Source organism: Lissotriton helveticus, chromosome 9, assembly GCF_964261635.1.
Source record: "Lissotriton helveticus chromosome 9, aLisHel1.1, whole genome shotgun sequence".
Taxonomy (NCBI): Eukaryota; Metazoa; Chordata; class Amphibia; order Caudata; family Salamandridae; genus Lissotriton; species Lissotriton helveticus.
Genome location: NC_136070.1, coordinates 894,426,014 through 894,443,528, shown reverse-complemented (window position 1 = coordinate 894,443,528; position 17,515 = coordinate 894,426,014). Strand labels below are relative to the sequence as shown.

General features: G+C 41.9%; 1 protein-coding gene across 1 annotated transcript in view; it reads left to right on the top strand.

Annotated features, from left to right (window-relative positions):
• Positions 1 to 8,305, top strand: part of TGFB1 (transforming growth factor beta 1) — a 140,483-nt gene extending 132,178 nt beyond the window's left edge. The window contains exon 7 of the mRNA XM_078661058.1: positions 7,358 to 8,305. Within this exon, the coding sequence (XP_078517184.1) occupies positions 7,358 to 7,516 (159 nt within the window). The 3' untranslated portion in view covers positions 7,517 to 8,305. The remainder of the gene's footprint in view (positions 1 to 7,357) is intronic.
• Positions 8,306 to 17,515: the final 9,210 nt, after the last annotated feature.

The following is a 17,515-nucleotide window of genomic DNA, read 5'->3' as shown; positions in this document are numbered from 1 at the left end:
CAAAACCCAGGCACCTATAAATTCACCATGCACTCTCCTTGCAGTACTCTAATCTTCCCTTCAGTACTCATGTACTCGTGGAGTGACCCAGGCACTAACATATGCACTGCTATAATCCCCTGTGCACTACGCATGGAGACCTCTAACCACCTACACAGTACTGATTCATTCATCCAATTACCCATGTTGTACCCATGCACTCCAGAAATCCCTCTGTCACTACCCATGCACTCCTTAAATCAGCCATCCAGCAGCATGTACTTATCCAATCACTTCGCCAACAGCCAAGCAGTTATAAAATCACCATGCACTGTCCTTGCAGCCCTCTAATCATCCAGTCATTACCCATGTACTCATGCAATGACCCAGGTACTAATTTATGGCAAATACAGAGGCGGTCATGCTAATTACAAGGGTACCCCTACGCATAGTGTATGTAGGTGTTTTACATTGTATTCTAAGTGTCTTTTAGCATAGCTCTGGCTCCAGTCCTGGTTAGTCAGAGACAGTTACCACCAGTACCCGTCACTAAAAGGTTTGGGGCACAGGGGGACTTTCTCCTCCTCTTTTGGTTCTTTTTGCACATCTCTTGCTTCTTCCTGCATGTTTCTTCTTCTTTCTGGACCTCTGTTGCCTCTTTTTGCATTTGTCTTGCTTCTTCTTGCTGCGCTTTTCTTCCTCTTTCTTCACATGTCCTCACTTGTAGGCATAGTTAGAAATTAGCATTTAAAAAACCATTGAAATTCACTGAAAAAAACATAGGTTTCAGGCACGTTATAGTTAGAAATTAGAATTTTAAAAAAACATTGAAATTTGCTGAAAAAACCATAGGTTTCGGGCACGTTATAGTTAGAAATTAGCATTTAAAAAACCATTGAAATTCACTGAAAAAAACATAGGTTTCAGGGACGTTATAGTTAGTTGGACATTTCACTCGTACAAAACCATAGAAATTCCCCCGTTATAGTTAGTTCAGCTAACTATAACTCGCGCCCCCGCAATGCACTGCTGATGATGTCACATATTACATCATTCATGACATGGTCAGTGACATCACTAATCTGATGCACCTCCTCACACTCTAATATAATCTTTGATACACCCACTGTAAAATACAGTCTACCATTTTTGAAAAACATCAACACACCAATACCAGTAACTACATAAGCACTTACTGATTCCCAGGTCTACACACACATGCACTCATTCACCTATACAATCACTCATACATACAGTCACTCATCAACACTATCATATACACTCATACACCTATACAGAAACTCACACATCCATGGATTTACTCACACACCTAGTCAGTCATGCAAAGAATCAATCACACTCCCATTTCCTCACCTATACAGTTATACACACACACCACCTCACTTATTTAAATATATACTAACACATACTTACTCTCTAATACATTCACTGATATAAGTACACACTCATCCATACAGCCACTCTCACAATCACTGACTCTCACGTTTAGTCATTTATATACTCCAAGTCTCATATACACTGCCTTTTACATATATAGTTACTTGGACATGTACCACTGAGACATCCAATCTCTCACCAACACACCCATACACACACAGCCCATACAGCTGTTTCCACATGCACTCTTGAACCCATACACCCAGTGAATCAACCACTCAAACATCTTTACACAGAGTAACACACCTCCCACCCACCCACACACACACATATAAACACTCATGTAGCTACTGGCCAACAGATGCAGTAGCTTACACAACAGACCGACTGATACACACATTCAGACAGTTTAGTCACTAACTCATGCATTCAGTAAGACACATTTCATCACTCACTTATACAGTCAGTCACACACATACTAAATCCACCATCCAGACACTTATACACCCACTCATTCTTCAATACATCTTGGCATATATATAAAGCATATTTAAACTTTAGAGAAACACACAGTCACTGGATGATGTAATCAGTGACGTCATTTGAGATGTCGTCAGTGATATCATCAGTGATGTCACTGACCGTGTCATGAATGATGTTATATGTGACGTCATCAGCAGGGGGTGCGAGTTATAGTTAGGTAAACTAACTATAACGGGGTCATTTCTATCGTTTGGTACGAGTGAAATGTCCAACTAACTATAACGTCCCTGAAACCTATGTTTTTTTCAGTGAATATATATGGCAGTATTATCCCCAGAAAAATGGGCACACAAAGATCTCAGCAGGCTGCTCTTGTCTCCCCTCAGCCTGTCTCGCAAATGATACGCCATTAAGCTGCCACCAAGTACAGTGATGACTGTTGAGTTAGTCCCTGGTTAGAAGATGGATTTGGGACAGAGGGTATAGGGGACAAGAATAGGGCAGCCTGTCCCCTCTAGGACCCACGCCATCTGTAGCTGCAGCGATGTCCACCGCACCAGTTTCATGATTCTCCCTCCCCCTTTAGAGGTGGTGAATTGTAGGGTTTCCACTGACACAGTCTTAGCCTACTCAGCTGGCCCAAGCTGCCATCAGATTTCTTTAAACTGCCCTGAAAATCAATCAATGACCCCACACCCAACAGAAAAAAATGCATGCACTCGGTGCATTTGATTACTTCTTTTCCAAAAACAAACTCCCACTTTGGGAATTTGTTTTTGAAAAAGAAAAAAAACGCTGAGTGAGGCTAAAACAACATGACGTTAGCTCGGCATTTTTGGTAGAGCTGCTTGGGTGGCAGCTTCACTTTAGTTTTAAAGCTCGCCACCAACCAGGCAGCGATCTTTAGAGAGGGCAGGCTCCTTCTGCCAGGTAGTAGGGGCCATAGTCTGTCTTGACCTGTCGGCCCACAGACCTCCCACAATTGGCAAAAGTAGGCCCTGAGTTTTCTGACAAAAAAATTGAAGCATAAAAGTTTATCACTTCCGCTCTCAAAAACACTGATGTGCTGACTATCACTCTCTCATAACATACGGATTTTGAAAGTGACAAGAATGATGGAAATTCACCCAGTGGAATAAACAAATGAGTCGCTTAACTTTTCTTCTGGACAGAGAAGACCCCAGTCCTTATCTCGAGAAGCCCCTTCCTGAGGATGGCAATCCCGTGTTCTGATGTCTTTGTTAGCATCTTTTCCAAAAGTACACATACTCAAAGGTGCAGGCTAGCTAGCTGCTTTCATCGATACAAGACTTTTAGAGACACCAGATACCGAGGAGACTAGATTTAAAGCTCTCAAGACGAAACTGACATTTGTGCTGCCAATTTGACTACGTGTTTTCGAGCTGGCTCTCAGTGAGTAATATCTGTCTCAATATTGAGAGCATTTTTGGAGCCAAATTGACAACTTATTTAAGCACATATTTTCTCAAAACTGGTGCTATGTTGGTTCTTGGGAATGGATTAACACCTCTTTAAAATCAAATAATCGTTTTTTTTCTGACGAAAGTGACAGATACCTGGGGCTATGTTGGATACCTTGGTGTAAACATATTTTCAGCCATCCTTGGCCAGGATTATTGCATTTTCTGGCCTGATTTATTTCATTTTGGCAGCGATCATTGCCTAAAGGGCACATTTACAAGTCTTTCAGATCCTTTGGGAGAATTTCAAGGTTGTGGGGGAGTATTTCCATTGCCAGTGGGAATTTCTTCAATCCAAATCATTTGCTTCATTGTTTTACAGTATAAAAATGCTCTACTTTTCTAAAATCTGGGGGGCCATCTTGGTCACCAGGTTCTTATCAGGGGGAACATCCTTTACAACGCAACTGTTACAACGAAGTACCTTTACGACGCAACCATTACAACGCAACTTTTACAACGACTTGCGCTGGGGGCGCTCTAGGATAGGGAATAGTTTCCAACACCTTCCCTACTATCCACGGGGACTGGAGTTGGAATAGTAAATTAAACTATTCACTATCCAGCGCCCCCCAAAGCAAGTCGTTGTAAGGACTTGCGTTGTAAAACTTGCGTCGTAAAGGCATGCGTTGTAACGTCATACATCCTCTTATCAGGGGCATAGCTACCACTGGTGCAGCAGAGAATGTATGATGTTACAATGCATACATTTAAAACGCATGCCTTTACAACGCAGTTTTTACATACAACATCCTTTACAACGCACTCCATTACATCGCATGACACTACATCGCATTTTTTAGAAACTACCTTTACAACGCAGTCCATTACATCGTATTATACCTTTACAACGCATACCATTACAACGCATACTATTACATTGCATGTAAGGTAAGTATTCAATAGTATAGGGGTAAAAATTACTATTCTAACTCCGGGGGGTGCAACAGTAGGGTAAGTTTTGTATAGTATAGGGGTAAAAATTACTATTCTAACTCCAGGGGGGTGCAACAGTAGGGTAAGTTTTGGATAGTGTAGGGGTACTATGCGTTGTAATGGTATACATTGTAATGGTATGCGTTGCAATGCCTACGTTGTAGTGACATGCGATGTAGTGTCATTTGATGTAGTGTCATGCGTTGTAATGCCTGCGTTGTAGTGACATGCATTGTAAATGATGTTGAAATGTAATGACTGCGTTGTAAGTGTATTGCGATGTGATGGTTGCGTTGTAAAGGATGTTTCCTGCAGCAGTTGCAGTGGCCCCAAGTCCCAGAGCCCTGAGGGGCCCGTGGAACCCTGGGGATTGCTTTATTTAACTACCCCATCAGCAGTCAACAGGGCCATTTTCCTTGCTTGCACTAGGGCCCATGGCATCCTTGCTACGCCACCGGTTCTTATCTGTGATCACCACATTCACACAACACAATGGCTTCTGATGTGTTGCTGGCACAAATTTATCAGTTTCTTTTTACTGCAATTGTATATTTTATGTTATTTGCCAGCTGACGTGCAGAAAAAAATCCACTCCTTTCCCCCTATAGCCACGAACATGGCTACATATGTCAGATAAAACTTGTGACCTGGTCTCTCATCACCTCTTATTCCATTTTATATTTACCATCTATGGCTACATTGTAGTGTTGTTTCATTTGACATAATACTGATATCTGAATCTTTGTTCTGGCAAAATAGATGAACGAACAATGTATTAGCTATCATACGGATCTGCCTTCTGTGGACTCGAGAGAGACCTCTTTACATACACATTGCAGCCAATCTTCTGCAAGCACCATTTGTGCGAATATCCACACATGCCACAATTTAAAGTTGATATCATCAGACAAGTTAAATGCTTTCCTTTTCTGCATTCCCATTACAATCAATTCTAAATTGTAGTGGGAGCGAGGCTCCAACGCCACCTCCCGGCACCCACACCGCCAAAGCCGTGTGACGCTGCCTGCCAGATTACAAGTTTTCTCGTGTCTGGCAGGCGTTTCTTTGGCGGTCCCATGGCGGTGCCTCTGAAAAAGGGCACTGCAATGGGAGCGTCAAAGGTAATTCCTGCACGGCATGGACTCTGCAGTCTTTGCCGTGCAGGAACTGGCGTTCATGCACACAGGGAGGCGCAACATGTGTCCCCCTGCATGCACCCCATGACCCTGAGGCAACAGGGGGCCCTGGAGGGCGCCCTTAGTTTCCTCTCTGCCACAGTTTTCATGGTGGGCTCACCACCATGAAAACCATGGCGGAGAGGAAACTCGTAATAAGCTTGGCGGTGCCACTGCCAAGCATATTGTGGCCTCAAGACTGCCGCAACACAGCCAGGGATCTCTGATCCCAGGCGGTTGCGGCGGTCCCATGATGGTCCGACCGCCCAACTTGTAATAGGGCAGTCGGAGCAGTTGTGCCCGCACCGCCACAGTGGCTATGGCGGTCTCATAATCAGGCCCATAGTCTCTGGCAGACAGTTAAAGTGGTCTCTCGCCAGAACTAAAAAAATAAATATTGTGTAGATTGTAGAGAGGGGCCAAAGTGGAATTGGTTAGGGATACCAGAAGTTTAAAATCTGTAAATCTAATTCTGTCTCTTCCATTAGAATTAACCAGTTTCATAGGCTATGTATTTATAATGAACCAATTTCTTGGATTATCTATTTAGAATGAACCAGTTTCATCAGTTATTTCCTTTTTTACATTGATGACTTCTGCTTCTGGAGCAAAGAGACAGTTTTTGCGTAGGAACTGCTGCATCTCTAGTATCATTTTTAAAATGAACAGTTTTGCGTGTTTTTATGACAATTGTGTTTTTTCACATTTGGATCCGATAATTTGGAATGATTGTTTTGATGCTGGTAATTTTGTATGTTTACTGTTGCTTTGTAATAGTTTGATCTCGGGTTGGGACGACGAACTTTAAAAAACTTTAAGCTGCTGGTAAGGTAGTGCTTGAAATGGAAACATAGAAGGGCAGGTACTCTTCGTCCCAGAGTACCTGTGCGGTTCTGAAAAGTGCCAGTACTCTTCCATTAAAAGCATTGAAATTTTGTTGTGAATTGCTGGTACTAGCCATTTCAAATTAAATAAGTGTAGGTATTGAGTACCTGATAGTACCTGCCCATTTAAAGCACTGGCGTCAGGAATGCAAGACATGTGTTGGCAGGTGTGTTAAAGTGGCTTCTTGCTTCTGACCTGATTAACGTGTCCTATAAGGTTAGATGTCAGAAGCTTACATAGTTGGCACCATAGCTTTTTAGAAGAGAACTTATTAGGATGACTTTTCAGGGTAGGAAAGTCGAGGCTGAACTCCAGAATGGCTGATGGGGAAAAGTCTCGCTATATAGAGGACCTGTAAATATCTTTGGTGGAGATAGAAACATGGACGAAACAGTCTGAGAAGGACAAACGCAGTTCAGGAAATGCGAAGAGGTTGAAGGGGTCTGACAATCTCGGATTGTAATGAATTGGGCAGGAGAGAAATTGGTTTAACTGAGACAAGAGGCAGGATCAGAAATAGGGAACACTAAGTGAATGTGAGATACCACTGGAAAGGGCCTAAAATGGCCACGGTTCAGGACAGGAAGTCAAGGAACTATTACAGAGGAGATCGGAAATGAGCAGTTTCTTGTAGGCAAGGGCAACCTGTAGGTAAATGTGCTTGTCAATTATGCATAAAAAATAATCAATTTCAATTTCAATTCTGAATACATAAATAATTATTTCAATTGAACTGATGCCACTGCACTACTCTCGTTTTCCTTCCTAAATCCAAGAAACTGCTAAGGAAATTTATTAAAGATCAGACTTAAGTGTGTACTCAGAGTTATGTTAGTGGTAAAGTAGTAATTTACGTTTTTTCCGCCATATTTTATTGGTCAATTAAGGACACTTTTTTATATATATTGATGAACTGTTTGTGTCGAGTTAAAACTTGAATTGGTGGTGGCTTAAAGGATTTTACCTGATGGAAGTCAAGAAAGCACTAACCAGTTTCTATTTCATCTCTGCTCTCCTCAGGTTCTGGCTTTGTACAACCAGCATAACCCAGGGGCATCAGCCTCCCCCTGCTGCGTCCCACAAGTACTGGAGCCTCTCCCCATCGTTTACTATCTTGGCCGGACTCCCAAGGTGGAACAGTTGTCCAACATGGTGGTGAAGTCCTGCAAGTGCAGCTGAGCCTGCATGTCACGTCACTACAAACAGGGCCGACGGGCGCGCGCTGGTGCCGGGTGGTGCGCAAAGGCAACAAACCCGCCAATATATTGAAGAGGAACAAATGCCTCAAGGAAAATAGCTAAGAGCTGTTTCTTGGCGAAGATGTTTTTAAGAAGTTTACAAGACTCTTTTAGAAGCTTTTGGTTATTTTTTTACACAAATGTTCCTTTTTTGTGTGGAAAAGATGGCTTTTTTTGTTTAGTAAATATTTAAAACTAGAATTTTGACTTTTAATTTATAACTGTTGGAGGATCTGCAAACTTAAGACTCATTGGACCTTGTCTCATCATCCAAAGTGGGCGTGGCAGACGTGACCTTGGAACAAGGAGAGGACGTCTGTCTACCGGATACTAGTCTTTTCCATCCTTGACCTTGCCACAAGTGGCTATCTTCGAAACAGGTCCAGAGGAGTACAGTAAAAAGGATAATACTGAAAACAAACTTATAGGCGGTGGATTGTGGAATTTGAGATATACTCAAGAAACAAGACCCCCTTGTGTCGGTAGCCCTCTCTTTCTCACCTTCCTGGTACATCCCCGGATATTCTACTGCAGGCCCTTACTTGTCTAAAACGTCCCAGCCATTGCTTCCACTGGGTGGGTGGCGGGTATGCCTGCACTTCCATGGACAGGACATTGCTTGCGGCAGTGGTTGTTCCGTTTAGGACCCTAAAAACTGAAAAATACAGAACAAATAGTTTATTTAAGCCATCTCTCTTTGCTTTAATGAATAAATTTTGTACATAAATACGCGGATTTGTTCTTCTGCTATCTTAATATACTTTCAGCCAACTGCAATCCAAAGCACAGATTTAAATATGATATTGAGTTCCTTTCTATTTGTAATCCAGTGGTGATGCATTTATGATTCTTGAAGGAGCTTTTTCATTGCTTCTGTTGTGTATTTGTTTGCCTTTGCACTATTACTGATTAGACTTCCACCTGATACAGTGCTGCTCTCAAGTACCTTACAGATGGGTGTGCTTCCCCAATATCGAAGGCAGAATATCATGGTACAGAAACATTGAGGACAAAATATCGAAAGTAAAACATGGAAAGGTAAGTAAGTTTAGATTTTCTGTAGGTAAATCCACGTATATAAACCTTGAAGAGATATCTCTCTTCCTCTCTCTCTCTCTCTATCTCTCTCTCTCTCTCTCTCTCTCTCTCTCTCTATATATATATATATATATATATATATATCAACACAGTTCAGGAAGCACTGGGGCTTTGCACGCCTAACAGAGATGACTCACTGCTACCTTGCGGGTCTGTTCGAGCTTTCACTTCAGCACGAAGAAAACAGAGGCAGCTGCGCACTGTTCAATTCAGGACTGCATCGTGCGCTGAGTTCTTTCGACCACTGAAAAGCGAGGCAGTCATTTGCCAGGTAAAGCGCTTTGACCCACTGGGGAGAATACTGAGTACATTATGAAATAGTGAACATTGCACCCACTTGGGAATTATATACTACATGTACCAGAAGGCACGGGGTGTGCCACGCCCCAAAGGGCAGGTACTTAAAGTAGAAAAAAACGAAGCGATGTTTTAATTTCCTGACTATTGCCACTGAAGAAAGGTCTTTGCAACCTGAAACGTGTCTGGCAGATGAACTTGAAAAGCCTGAACCTGACAATTTAACTGCTGGCAAGTGCTCGAATGCAAATAAAAGAACCTATCCAAAGCTACCTGTGGTCTTCTCTCATGTGCTTCCTGAACTGTGTTGATATATATATATATATATATATATATACATATATATATTCACTGAAAATTCAAAAGGTTACAGGGACGTTGTAGTTAGGCTCAGAATTCTCTTGTAGAAAACCATAGAAATTCAGCAGTTATAGCTGACTATAACGTACACCCCCGCAATGCACTGCTGATGACCTCACATGTTACATCACACTTATTACATGCTCACTATCGTGTTCAAAGAATGAAAATCCCCATAGACAATGAATGGAGCACATGCGTTTTGGGACCCCCATTTTTCTCGGCCCTGGCTTGAGGGATCATTCCGAGTACAGCAGCTGAACCATCTAAAGTATACGTTTTATTTTAATTTGTTAAGATTTATCAAACGGTGCCAAAGTTATTGACAAAACAAAAAATGCTCTTCCTCTTCCTATGCAAACTTTGTGTGTATATATGTTACCTACTCGCTGTCGCCAGTAGGTAGTTATAGTTAGAACCTAGTTTTCATAGGAAAAGCATTTTATGATTTGTTAATAACTTTGGTGTCGTTTGACGAATCTTCGTGAAATTCTCCCAAAAAAAAGTCTATCCAGGTCAGTTCCTATCCTGAGGGTCCCTGTGGGCAACTAGCCCACCAGGTACCTTAAGTAAGCACAACAGAGTTGCGTTGCAGAGAGGTGAAAAAAGGGGCCTGGCCTCGGACCACTTCTCTGCAACGCAGCTCTGTGGTGCTAACTCTAGGTACCTGGTGGGCTAGTTGGGCCCCAGGGACCCTCAGGATTCAAGGGGACTTAATCCCCGAACTTAAAACTTGGACGGGCGCGTTTGCACACTTGTCACATCAGGTCCACCCCCTCCCTTCACCACTGTGAAAACTGGTGCGTTGTAAGTTGGGGAATTAAGTCCCCGTGAATCCTGAGGGTCCCTTGGGTCCAACTAGCCCACCAGGTACCTCCAGTAAGAGCCACAGAGCTGTGTTGCAGAGAAGTGTAAAAAGGGATGTGGCCTTGGACCACCTCTCTGCAACGCAGCTCTTTGGTGCTTACTGGAGGTACCTGGTGGGCTAGTTGGCCCCCAGGGACCCTCAGGATTCAAGGAGAATTAATCCCCCAATTTAATACCTGCCAGGTGGTGCGTTTGCAGAGTGGTGAAGGGAGGGGGCAGGACTGATGTGACGTGTGTACTTATCCAATCACTCCACCAAAACCCAAGTACTTATAAATTCACTCAGGCACTCTCCTTGCAGTATTCTAATCTTTCAGTTAGTCGCTATGTACTCATGCAATGATCCAGGCACTAACTGATCACTGTTACAATCCCATATGCCCAACCCATACAGTCCTGTACCCACTTACACACTTCTCATTTGCTCCTTCAATTCCCCAGGTAATACCCATGCAGTCCCGCAATCACACTGTCACTCCCTGTGCACTCCTCCAGCCACCCAGCCACTACCATGTACTAATCCAAACACTGCTCCAATACCGAAGCACTTATAAGTTCACTACACGCTCTTCTTGCAGTACTCTAAGAATCCACTCAGTACCCATGTACTCATGCAATTACCCAGTCACTAACACATGCACTGCTGCAATACCTTGAGGACTACCTATGCAGTCCAGTAATCTCCCTGGTACTATCTATGCAGTCCTCCAATCACCCAGCTAATCCTATGTGCTCATCCAATCACTGCCCTAAAACTCAAGCACTTATAAAATAACCATGCACTCTCCTTGTAGCACTCTAATCATCCAGTCACTACTCATGTACTCAAGCAATGACCCAGGCATTAACTCATGGCAAAGACAGAGGAGGTCATGCTAATCGCAGGGGTACCCCAACGCACAGTGTTCCCAGGAATATGTAGGTGTATTCACTGTATTCTAAGTGTCCTTTAGCATAGCACTGGTTATAGGCCTGGTTAGTCAGAGTCAGTTACCACCAGTACCATCAGCAAAAGGTTGGGTGCACAGGAGGACTTTTTGCTCCTCTGTTGGTTCTTTCTGCACAACTCTTCTTCCTGCACTTTTCTTCGTCTTTCTGGACTTCTGTTGCCTCTTTCTGTATTTGTCTTGCTTCTTTTTGTGCTTTTCTTCCTCTTTCTTCACGTCATACCTTTGTAGGCATAGTTAGAAATTAGCATTTAAAAAACCTTAGAAATTCACTGAAAAAACCATAGGTTTCAGGCACTTTATAGTTAGAAATTAGCATTTAAAAAAACATTGAAATTCACTGAAAAAACATAGGTTTCAGGGACGTTATAGTTAGAAATTTGCATTTAAAAAACCTTCGAAATTCACGGAAAAAAAATAGGTTTCAGGGATTTTATAGTTAGTTGGAGATTTCACTCGTACAAAACCATAAAAATGTGTCCGTTATAGTTAGTAGACTCTCGCCCTCGCAATGCACTGCTGATGTCGTCACATATTACATCACTCATGACATGCTCAGTGTCATCACTGATGACATCTCAAATTACATCACTCATGACATCATTAATTACATCATCCATGTGATCATCTGATGCACCTCCTCATACCCTAATAAAACCTTTAATACATTCACCCTAAAACACAGACCACCAATATCGAAACCATAGACAGACCAATAGCAGTTAGTACATACCTGTTCAGTGATCCATACGTCTACACACACATCCACCCACTAACCCATACAGTCACTCATACAAACAGTCATTCATCAATACAGCCACTGATATATCCACTCATACACCCATATAGACACTCACACACTGCCACTCACCCAAAGAGTTACTCATACACCTGGTCAGTCATGCCAAGAAACTATCACACACCCATTTCCTTGCTTATAAAGTCATACACACACCACCACACATATTCATACAGATACTATCACATACTCTCTTAAACAATCACTGCTAGAAACACACACTCATCCATACAGATACTCTTGCAATCACTCACTCTCACACTCACATATACTGCTTTATTACATATGTAGTTACTCACACATGCACCACTGAGACATCCATTCACTCAAAAAACACCCATACACACACTCACCCACCCATACAGCTGTTTCCATATGCACTCTCGAACCTATACACCCAGTGAAACAACCACTCACATCTATGCACAGAGTCACACCCCCCCCACCCACCCACAAAAACACTCAGGCACCCATACTCAGACAACCAATAAATAACCCATATAAACACTCATGTAGCTACTCAACAAGCCATGCAACCGCTTACACACCAACTAACAGACTGATAAAGACATTCACACAGTTTAGTCTCTAACCCATGCATTCAGTAAGATACATTTAATCACTCACTTATACAGTCAGTCACACACCTACTAAATCATGCATTCAGACACTCATACACCCACTCATACTTCAATACACCTTTGCATATATATATAAAAAAACATATTTTTTACTTTACAGAAACACACATTCACTGGATGATGTTATCAGTGATGTCATCAGTGATGTCATTTGAGATGTCATCAGTGATGTCACTGAGCATGTCATGAGTGATGTAATATGTGACATTATCAGCAGTGCATTGCGGGGGCGCGAGTTATAGTTAGGTCTACTAACTATAACGGCCGAATTTATATGGTTTTATATGAGCGAAATCTCCAACGAACTATAACGTCCCTGAAACCTATGGTTCTTTCAGTGAATTTCTAAAGTTTTTTAAATGCTAATTTCTAACTTTAATGTCCCTGAAACCTATGTTTTTTAGTGAAAATAGATATATAGATAGATAGATAGATAGATAGATAGATAGATAGATAATTGATATATACACACACATAGTGCATAGATGTGGAGTATGGAAAAGTAAATCTTTACTTCCTATGCATTTAACTTTCGCTATTTTGGTTCTAGATATTTTGGCAATTATTTTCTTATGTCATGATATTTCAATATCCAGTATTACAATCTTATAGATGAACATCCAGGGCAAGGAATGAGCTTATAAATGAACATAGCCAAAATATTAACTAGGCAAATATCATGAAAGTACAATAAGTATAGATTTATTATACATAACTCCACATTTGACTGTATATATATCGTCAAGGTACATAGATGTTGACTCAAGAATAGTAAATGTTCACTTACCTATATACACCTATGTTCAGGGCATTTATAGTCGAAATTATGTCTATGATATTTAAAAAGCTCAATGCTGATGCACTCATAGTCTGATACACAACACCAGCGTAGGTGCAAACCCTGGTTTGAGGCTCAATTGAGACTACAAGTTGGATACAAACAGCGCACGGTCTATTTTCAGCATGTAAAACCTGTCTCAAATCATGTGGGCAATTAGTGCAGTTTTTAGATCTGCACACATAGGAACTGGTGAAAATACCCACTATTAGTGTGTTATCCCTCATTCTGAGATCCAAACATCATAATGATGCAATACTTTCTGGTCCTGTTAATTATGGAACCAAGCGATGCTGCGGATGAGCAGTTACTACATTACACTTTCTCTCAACTTGCAATGATCCCTTAAGTTATATTGATTCAATATATATTACAATTAAAGAGAGGAGAAAATGCCTTACCAAAATTACAGTTAGGTCGTCTTATGAACTCATGTACAGAAGCAAACACAAAGTAGTTAAGAATTGTTAGAGCTCTTCCAATCAAAGGTGCCTGATTTACCTCAAGTATAATCTGGAGAAGACAGTTTAAAGCTTGTTCTGAAAAGGTAGGTACAATAAAGAGAGGGCTAGAGAGGGAATCTATACCAAGGACGCCCTCCACTCAAAGCGACCAATTACAAGGGCTTTGTTGTAATTTCTCGAAAGGTAACTAGCATGAAGGAGTTACCTTGTGGGGTTGAATTGAGTGCTTTGGGGAGGTTGCAGTTGCTGCAGACAACTGGAACAAAATATGTGTGTTTGAGAAGCATTGGTGCTTCAAAAATACAATACCACAGCTCCTGGAAACTCATGCTTCCAGATAGAACCTTTTTAGGGGGTAAGTAAGAAGATAGCCTCTGAGGCATTGCTTTGTAAGTCAGAAGACCGATCTCATATGTCATCAATTCAATTACAGTGGAAGGGTGCAAGGTTGGATCGGTGTGGTAAAATGGTGTTCGGCACTCAGTCACCGCTTTCAGTGAGCTGCATAAAGGAGTGCCTACAGTTAACAGATGTGTCTGCAGCTTATATATGAGTGCCTACAGCTTAAGGACATGTCTACAGCTTATGGGTGTGCTTATAGCTTACATGTGAGTGTCTACAGGTTACAGAAGGGTCTACAGCTTAAAACTGAGTGCCTATCCTATGCTATATATAAGTTGCACCTACAAATAACAGGTGCGCCTATAGATTACAGTAGTAGTAGTAGTATTTGGAGAATGACTTAATACCCTAATCTTTGCTAGAGTTAACAGAATCCTCAAGGTCAAATAGATCAATCAATGCCATTTGGGTGATATGTGTTCACGTGAAATAGGACACCCCCCAGAAACAGCAGGGCATTCATTAAATGGGTTCTTAAGTGGCCAACAAAGGTGGAAGAAATGGAAGACATAATGCATAATACCTAGTCCCTACATTTCACGGTCAGTACTAATTTGAATAGAGTGTCACCTACACTCTGAAGTATTCACTCTGGAACACGGTGGGCCAGAGATCTAAAATGGCTGACCAACCTGGAAGGAATTTATGACATTATGTATAATATCTGTTGTTCACTTTTCATGGATAAATACAATTTTACTAAAGAGGGCCAAGTAGTACCAGGAAAAATAAGTGAGTACCATTCTCTTCAGATACAAGCAGCGAACAGCGTTCTGCCACAATATTTATTATTCAGCTAATTTAACAATGTCCCAATAAGGATTTATTACATCTGATCAACGTTTATACTGATGTGGATGATCCAAATAATGAATGTATGCCATATCAACATGATGTCTCATGGTGCTTTTCTCTTTTGATGTGAATTTGGAGAAAACAACCACAGGAAAAAAAAGGTAAATGTTCAAGATGGGAGATGGGACTTAACATGTTGTAACATGTTGTCTAGACCGATGGGGGCAGAAAGTGCTCCTTTGATCTAATTAAAGGAAAGTGCATAGAACTCTAAACACTAACTTGGGAAATGTCTTTTCAGCCATTCCAATCTATCATAAGAGATTTAAGGATAGCTGTACAGACTTACAGAGAATGTGAGAAGCTTGCAGGGTTGAATATTTGCTTTGAGCTAAGACACAAGATTAGCTCACACTGAGGCAAGTGATGGTGATAAATGTGTCCGCTTACAAGAGTTGCTCTCCTTTATATTTTCACCGTACCTGAAAGGTGTTTGGTAAGATACATGAAGTTATACTACCTGCAGCGACAACCGAAGTTTTTGGCATTCATATAATGAGCAGCTTGTTGACGTGACGTGTGTTGCTTTGTGAATAAACTTATTTCAATGACCCTCATCTTTGTATAGTCAAGATGGAGCCAGGCCTGTTCCAGGACATGGCATCACCATCTATCAGACTTCTCTGCCAAAACTAGGACATATCAGATTGTCAATAGAGGCCACAATCTAGATTTTGGTTGACATGGTAATCTCCGTTGGCCTGGCAGAGGACTTTATGCCCACTAGGCAAAGACTACTTTGCCTGCCAAATTTATAAACGACTCCCAATGATATCATTATTTATAATGCATTGGCAGGAACTGCCATCAGGGCAGTTCCATATATTTTCCTGTTTGGTACAGTGTGCCGTCCTACTGAAAGAAAGAAAATCCTGAAATGGGAATTTCTTTTTGAAAATAAAAATGCAGTGCTCTTCTCACCTTGGGAGTCCTCTCCCATGAAAATCAGCGCTTTTAGCAGTTTTTACTGCCCCTTTCCATCAGGGTTTTCCTGGCAGTGACAACTGACCTGTCAGTCCGCCCATTGTAATTAGGTGGGCAAAATGACAAATCAAACTCCGACGGCCCTTACTCTACTGGGTCGGTGGAGCCGGGGTGGCTCCTCCGTTAAGGCGGAGGAGTGTCACCCCACTGCCTTTCAGCACAGCAAAAAAGGAAAAATAAACTGATAATAGCGCAATATTATTTTCATTTTATTTTTCTGGGCTGAGGCAGTTTTGTGGGGCGGGGCCTGGCTGGGGAGGGCAGGGGGGGAGGAGTGGTGGCACACTCCTAAGTGCGCATGAATGTTTGGCCAGCCCTCTGGGGCCGGCCAAACATTCATGTGCACTTTGCATGTTCTCCACCCAAGCTACATTACAGCCTGGGTGGAGAACATGCCCAGGCTCACATTCCCCATCTGAACACCGAACCACGGTGCTCAGACCAATCACAACGCTGACTTGGGGGAGCCAGGGAGCATCCTTCTTTCTGTTCGAACACAAGCCACAAAGAGGACAGAGAGGATGGAAGACATGCGGTGTCTGGTCAGCCGGCCAGCAGGTAAGTAATCTTTTTTTATTTTTGTAACCCTGCCTTCCTCTCCTTTCCCCCTCCCACCCCCGCCCCACTACTGCTTCGCTGGAGCAGGCGCAAATGAGTTGGCGGGGGTTAATCATGGTGGAGACAGAGTAGTCTCCGCCGTGATTAACCTTAAGGTGCGCCTGCAATTAAATTTGGCAAGCAGACCACATTCTTGGCGGTAAGGATACTCCATCATTGTTGCAACGGAGTATCTCTACCACCAAGAATTAAATCGGGCACAGAGTCATCAACTGAAGTTCACAAACTGGTGTTCGGTGAAAGGCAAATTTGTACCTTCACCTGTGCCAGCAAATATTGCTGCAATCCTTGAGAGGACATATTACCTAGGCATGACTTGTAGTGGTCAGACCGAAATTGATGTTTTGGCTCATTTCTAGTGAAATCACTTACCACTCTCTATGTTGTTTCCAAATGTAAAAGAGATGCATCAAAATGTACATCAAATATCTATTCCATTTACATTTTGGTTCCTATGAGTTAACCTAGTGTTGATGTTGACCGTCAGCAAATCTGGATGTTATTAGAGTCAAGCCGGTCCTGATCAAGGGTGCTGAAATGATACTGAATTCCTCAGAAACTCTTAGGATAATTCCTGACTGTTGGTGAATTGTGTCTAAAATTCCAGATTGAAAATCTTTGTCAGTCATGTGGAGGTCATCAAGGATCAAGATTTCGCATAGCAAAAAGCTCTTGTCATTGCAAATGTTGTCATAAATGCAATCCAAGGATTGAAGGAGTCAGAATTTTGTAAACATTGACACACAGGTTTTATACCTAAGATTTAATAA